This window comes from Rhinolophus ferrumequinum, chromosome 6 (assembly GCF_004115265.2).
Source record: "Rhinolophus ferrumequinum isolate MPI-CBG mRhiFer1 chromosome 6, mRhiFer1_v1.p, whole genome shotgun sequence".
In the NCBI taxonomy this organism is placed as follows: Eukaryota; Metazoa; Chordata; class Mammalia; order Chiroptera; family Rhinolophidae; genus Rhinolophus; species Rhinolophus ferrumequinum.
Window position 1 is genome coordinate 58,326,397 of NC_046289.1, and position 6,991 is coordinate 58,333,387.

General features: G+C 36.4%; 1 protein-coding gene across 4 annotated transcripts in view; it reads left to right on the plus strand.

Moving 5' to 3' along the window:
• Window positions 1–3,861, plus strand: part of CEP152 (centrosomal protein 152) — an 82,503-nt gene extending 78,642 nt beyond the window's left edge. For all 4 annotated transcript variants that reach the window (XM_033106906.1, XM_033106909.1, XM_033106908.1 and 1 more), the window contains 2 exons: window positions 26–129; window positions 2,541–3,861. In XM_033106906.1, coding sequence (XP_032962797.1) covers window positions 26–129; window positions 2,541–3,571 — 1,135 coding nt within the window. In that variant the 3' untranslated portion in view covers window positions 3,572–3,861. The remainder of the gene's footprint in view (window positions 1–25; window positions 130–2,540) is intronic.
• Window positions 3,862–6,991: the final 3,130 nt, after the last annotated feature.

Here is a 6,991-nt window from a genome sequence, read left to right on the forward strand (position 1 = left end):
ATTTAATATTCTGGAATTCCCACAGAGCTGAGAAAAAGATTATGAATGCTGCTAGCAAACTTGCTGCAATGGCAAAATTGCTGGAAACGCCTGTTTCTTACAGATCCCAGAGCAAAACTACAGAGGCAGGTATGTCAAAATGAGTCACTTGAAGGGTTTTTCTCTCTCTTCTTTTTCGATATTTATTATTTTTAGAATGACAAAGAGGAGGAAATGTAAGGAGGGAGAGGTAATTTATAAAGCTATGTGTGTGTGTGTTTTACTTAAACTTAAAAAGATTGTAGAGTTTCCGGTTCAAGTAGGCAGACTGAGTGTACCCCTCAGCTTCCTATTGCTGCTTTCTTCCCTAGAAATGATAGAAAAGATTTTAAACAATAAATTTAAAAGGGGAAAAAGAAGAAATTATAACACGGGCTTAGAAAAGTGTCAATTGATAGACCTGAAGCTATGAGAGATCCCTGAAAGAAAGAAAACAGTATAAGATTCAAGGATGGGAACCTCGGTTAAAAACTGCACGAAGATGACAGCTACAAGTAGCAACATCAAAACTGTTCCACATATGAAGGTGGTTTGTTCCAGGAACAGTGGTAAGCCTGGGGGATACCAGTGGTGGGATAAATAGTTGGTGGTGTAGATCAGCGGTAATCAACTGGGGTCACCCTCTTTATTTCTCTTTCTCTTCTTCCTTTCCCAACCCCAATATTGGGCTGGGTAAGCATAATAGGAGCAAAGGGCCTGAAAGCAGGGCAGAGCTCCAGGTGTAGCCAGCCACACCCAGAAGGAAATGAGGGCCTGTACGCCCAGAGGACCAGCTCGTAGGGCTTCCTACCCTGCATCTTGTTCCTTCCCACTCTACTCCCAACTCCTTTAAACAAGCGGCACAGATACCACAATGCTAAAAGATAAGGATTTAACCAAGAATCATTATATATTGATAGAAAGCCAGCACCGTGAAAAAAGACACCAAACTCAAAACAAAACCAAAAAACCCTATGGAACTTATACCTAAGGAATATGGAATTCACAGAACAAACAACAGGACCTGAAAATGTTAGAAAAGTGTAGTACCCTCAGAAAGATGGAAGCGTATATTGTTGAAAAAATGAACAATATGCTAAGATTTTTGCTATTTTAAAGGAGAGGATATGGATACTGATAACTGTAGCCATTGCTAGAGAAATGCAATGGGGTTTAAGTATGTGTTTATGTATGTGTGTTGAAGTTTAAGAATAACCAATAGAGAAATAGAAATAGAGTATATACCTTTCAAACTGGTAGGGGAAAAACTTGGAAGAAAGTGTTTTCAATCTAACAGAATAAAAAAAGAGAAAAAATATAACTAGAAAGCGTGGGTAAGTAGAAAATAATAGTTGGTTGAAATATCAGCAGTCACACTAGTACGAATAGGTTAAACTCACTGATTAAGAGACCACAACTTTCAAAAACACCGACTTTGAAATTATATTATTGTTATAAGAAGAACATCTATAATTTGAAATAAAGGGATGGAGAGTGACATACTAAGCAAATACAGTGTTGATATTAGATAAAGTGTAGCGTTAAACACAGTATTAGGTAAATTAGAGTTAGCATTAAAAGGGACCGAAGTTCATGATAAAGAAACAGCTTCCCAAGAAACTATATAAATGGTTTCTTTCTCTACAAAAAAAAAAAAGAAAAGAGAAAGAAAGCTTTAGAATATGTAAAGCAAAAGCTGATGAACATACTTGAAAACACTGGTAAATTCCCACTCATACTGGGGGATTTTGAACATATCTGTGGGGAAATGGGATTTTTGGACTTCTGAAAATCTTCAGGCAGAGATTATTCAGGACTCCGAGTCTGACATTGGTAAACATTCTTCAAACAGAAACACAAAGATTATTTGCGTAAGTCTGTAATGGTGATGTGAACCTTGGTATAAAAGGCAGTGGCATATAACAAGAAAAGAGTTTTCTAGATTAGAGGCAATAGTGTGCAAATAATGTCCCCAGTAGAAGCAAATCCTTTCATGAACTCTAGGGACCAAGGTCCACTATTCTGAGGTACGATGCTTCTGAGTCTATGCTCTGTGGCTGATTTGTGTCTGATCAGATTTAATGTCTTAGCTAATTAAATCAGACTCTGATTAGTTTGTACTGTGGGTATTTATGTGGGTACAGGCATAGGTGTTGGACAGTGGGGTTCTTCCAGTAAATTTTCTTCATCTGAAACTCCATCTTCCAATCAGCAGGATTGGAAATGTTGCAGTTGGCTCTTAAAAGGCTGTAACGTCTGTTGCAGAAAATAATAGATCAGGTGGATAGCAATAATAATGAATCAGCTTTCAATAACAAAATTACCTAGCTTTATCTAATGGATCTATGTAAAAGATTGTTTTAAAATGTTCAGCATTGATGTCTTTCCTTTGTTCATTTTAAAATAAAGATGCGTTCTTTGGGAATACAGAAAAACATAATAAGATTTTTTTCTTCTCTTTCAGTGTTAATTTTCTCCTAATTTTATGTTCCCCTAATTTTGTGTTCCCTTGTATATTATAGTACTGCCTCTGACTTCAGAGATAATTGGTGTTGACAAATCAAAAAGAAACGATGTGAATCAGAATATACCATGTCACATTGAAAGCAAATCAGACAGTGTGACAACTATCCCCAGGGGTATATGCAACCAAGTTCCTAAGAAGAAGGCTGTGTGTGACTTACGAAGGTGGTTGGAGGACACAGAGCACGAAGACATAAAGCATGTGGGTCCCGAAGGGTCACATTCGGACTTTCAGTTCCGGGATAACACTCACAAACATGTAGGTACTTTGCCAAGGAATGTGTCTCCTGAGTTTGTTCCTTGTGAAGGTGAAAGAGGCTTTGGTTTGCACAAGAAGAAAGACTTCCTCAGTGATCCTGAATCACATCTGCATTCAGCCGAATACCCCTTTCTAGGAACCTTCGGAACTAAATCCTCACCGAGAAGTGCCCCTACTGTTTCTGAATCCGGATCCCCATGCATAGCCTTTCGAGGTCATAATGAAAGACTTGGTTTAAAAGTATATAAGTGTAATCCACTTATGGGAAGTAAAAGTGCTGCATCTGAGAAACATGAAAGTTTGGGTGTTCAGGAAGCTCCAGTAAAGGATGGAGGAGACCTTCGTGTTTCCGTGGGATGGCATTCCAACAGTGCCACTTTACCCTGCAACAGTGAAGAAGTGGCGTTTTTACTTGGTAGGCCACAAGAAACTCTGGATATGCTAACTGAGTCTGGTAATTTCAAGCAGTTCTCAGCAGCCAGTTGTCTTTCAGATACAGAGAAAAATCATATGAGTTGCCAACGGATGAAATGTCAGAATGGTCACAACCCAGACCTGTCAGAAGAGACCACGCATTTCCAGCCAGAGAAGATCAGTATGACTCCTGGGCATCCACCTCGTCAGAAAGCTGATGTATTAAAGTCAGATTTCAAAAAACTGAGCAATCCAGAACCATCTTCAGTGCATCGGCAGCCTGTGAGAAAACTAATTTCTCCTCTGTCTAGCCAACAAGATAGTGGCTTTGATAGCCCCTTTGTCAATCTTGACTGATTGTTGTACAGTATTTAAGAAGACTATATTGACAAGAAAAGTGGAAGGGAAGATTTCATACTGAAAACTTTGTGGGCTCTGCCTATTTTGAGATGTTTCAATAACATCTGACTATTATATGAGTAGTGTTCTCATAAAATTACGTGAGATATTAATGTTACCTTTATCTTCCAAAGGCTGATGATGTATGTGTAATCTGCTTTTGTGTGGTGCTTATATTTGGTTACTAAACCATCTATTTTTATACTTCTACATTAGCTCTCTGTGCAGTGTTAAATTATTTAAATAAACTTGCGTATGGTCTATATAGAATTGTTTTGAATCATGTTTAATTTGTAATATAGAAATGTTATATTAACGTGTTTGAAATAATGTAGAAAAAGTATAAACTTTGATGATCTGTATATATGATTAGCCAAATTTAATTTTTTTTTTTTGAAATTGGCATGTTTAATGAGGTTATGTACTTACTCTAAACATACTTTTCCTGGAAATATCTACTCAAAATTTTGATCCTTACTTTCAATTAGTAGAAAAGACATTTTGCAAGGATTGCCACAAAATTCATAGCTATGTACTGGTTTCATTATTTAAAATATTAGTCTGATGTGTTTTTTTGAGTTGACTCGCACATTATTTCCAATCTCCTATGACATCCAGAGGCTTTCTTTGTCTTTTTTATGGTCTCATGGTCTGCTTTCATCTGAAATATTACTTTTTAAAAATGGAATAATAAGCCTGTCATATAGTAAAAAAATTCAAACTTAGATTTTTTTGTTCATTTATAGTGCAGAATTGGCCAATTTATTAATGCTATGGCTTGAAAGTTGTAACTCTAAACCATACAGAAATGAATGACTGCCTAAATACTGTCATTTTTAGAGGAGTTCTTTTTTAGATTCCTAGAGTTGCATATGAAAGTTTTAGGTGTATGCAAGTGCTTATCTCACTTCAACCATGCTATGTATGGACTGTATTTGTGGGATGATATTTTTCCACCCAGAACCAGGCTAATGTGGGGTGGTGGTGGGATGGGAGGTGGCAAGATGCATCATCCTCATGCTGATAAGTGTCTTTAAAAGCAAGAACCTAGAAGTGAACCTGGAGCTTGGAAAGCTTTGTCACCTAAACTGGTAACCAGATGTAGGTAAGTCTAAAAATTAGCACTGGATTTCGGTACTTGGGTTGCCATGCAGTTAGAAAAAGGAACTCACAACCCACCATCTCTTCAAAGTCTCACTCTGTTCCTGAGGATATACAATCAATGTGCCTTGCCCAACATTTCAGCTAGAATTTCTAGGAAAACCCGTTAACCAGCTGAATTTATGTATCTGATTGGTGGGTGATCATTTTAGGCCTTAGGTATAATTCAACTGAGAGAATCTAGCTCATTGCTCACCTACCTTTTCATCTTTTATTTGTTTTAAATCCTTGTCAGGTATTTGAATTCTCAGCATCAAGCTTGACATTGGAAATCTTACTTTCTGCTCTTTTTACCAGTATGGTATCCTTAATCTCTTTTGATGCCATGATTTCAACCTAATTGTTTTGATATCTATAATTTCATCCTAATCAATAGGATTAAGTTACTTTTTATTTCAAACATCCTACCCAGAACCACATTGATAATTGTGTAAATGAAGGGACTACACAACCGAACCAGCAGTGGTGATGATTTACACTGGTCGGAAGGGTGATGTCAGAAGAGAGAAGAGGCAGGAGCCTCACAGACATCATGGCCACAGAAATCTAACTTCCTCATGGTGTTTAATCTTTTTTATATGTTGCTAAGCTTTGGCTACTAATAGTCTGTTAACAGATTTTCGTGTGTATGCTCATGAAGGATATTGCTCTCTAGTTTTCTTGTGATATATTCGGCTTGCTTTGATAAACGGGTAATAATACTGGTCTCATAGAAAGAGTTGGAAAGTATTCCTCTGCCTCTATTTTCTGAAAGAATTTGTGTAGGATTGGTGTTATTTATTTTTTAAATGATGGATAGCATTCACCAGATGAAATAGTCTAACCTGTGTGTGTGTGTGTTCGCAGATTTTTAAGTAATAATTTATTTTCTTGTTATAGACCTATTCAGACTTTCTATTTCTTTAGTCAGTCTTGGTAGTTTGTGGTGGTTGAGAAATTTGATCATCTAAATTGTCTAATTTGTTGACCTAACTCTCAACACTCCTTTTAATTTCAGAAAAGTTGGTAGTGATGCGCCCTCTTTCATCCCTGATTTTGGTATTCTGTGTTGTCTCTCTTTTTTTCTTAGTCTATCTAAAGGTTTATCAATTTTGATTTTTTTCCCCCAAAGATCTTTCGGTTTCCTTGATTTTCTCTATTGTTTTTCTGTTTCCTGTTTCACTGATTTTTCTGCCCCCCACCCCCGGCTTTATTTCCTTTCTAATACTTGCTTTAGAGTTAGTTCACTGTTCTTTGTTTATTCTTAAAGTGGAAGCTTAGATTATTAATGTGAAACCCTTCTTTTCCAATATAGCTATTTAAACCTCTGAATTTCCCTCTAAGTACTATTTGAATCATGTCTCATAAATTTTGATACGTTGTGTTTTTGTTTTCATTTAGTTCAATATATTTTTGAATTTCCCTTGTGATTTCTTTATTGACCCCTGGGTTATTTAGGATTATGTTACTTCATTTCCAAGTATTAAGGATTTTTCAAATTTCTTTGTTATTTTTACTTTCTTTTTTGTTGGAGAATGTACTTTGAATGATTTCAATCCTTTTCAATTTCTTGAGACTTGTTTTATAGCCTAGTGTATGGTCTATCCTGGAGAATGGTTACACCTGAAAAGAATACATAGAGTATCCTCTATGTATCTTTAATATTTGAGGGAATATTAAAGAATGTCAGTTAGGTCAAGTTGGTTGATATGTTGCTCAGGTCTACAGTAGCCTTGCTGATTTTCTGTCTATTTGTTCTGTTAATTATTAAGAATGTGATATTGTAATTTCCAAATACAATTGTTAAAATGTCTCCTTTCAATTCTGTTTCTCCTTTCAATTCTGTCAGTTTTTGCTTTATGTATTTTGGGACTCTGTTTTTAGGCATATATACCTTTATATTATATATGAGGTCCGACAATTAAGCTCACAAACTTGTTGCAACGATGTTGCTAACCTTTTTTGATATCAGAGGGATTATTCATTATGACTTTGTACCAACTGGACAAACAGTTAACCAAGTTTACTATTTGGAAGTGCTGAAAAGGCTGCGTGAAAAAGGTAGACGACCTGAACTTTTCTCCAACAATTCATGCTCGTGCATCATGACAATGTGTCAGCTCACACAGCACTGTCTGTGAGGGAGTTTTTAGCCAGTAAACAAATAACTGTATTGGAACACTCTCCCTACTCACCTGATCTGGCCCCCAATGACTTCCTTCTTTACCCAAAGATAAA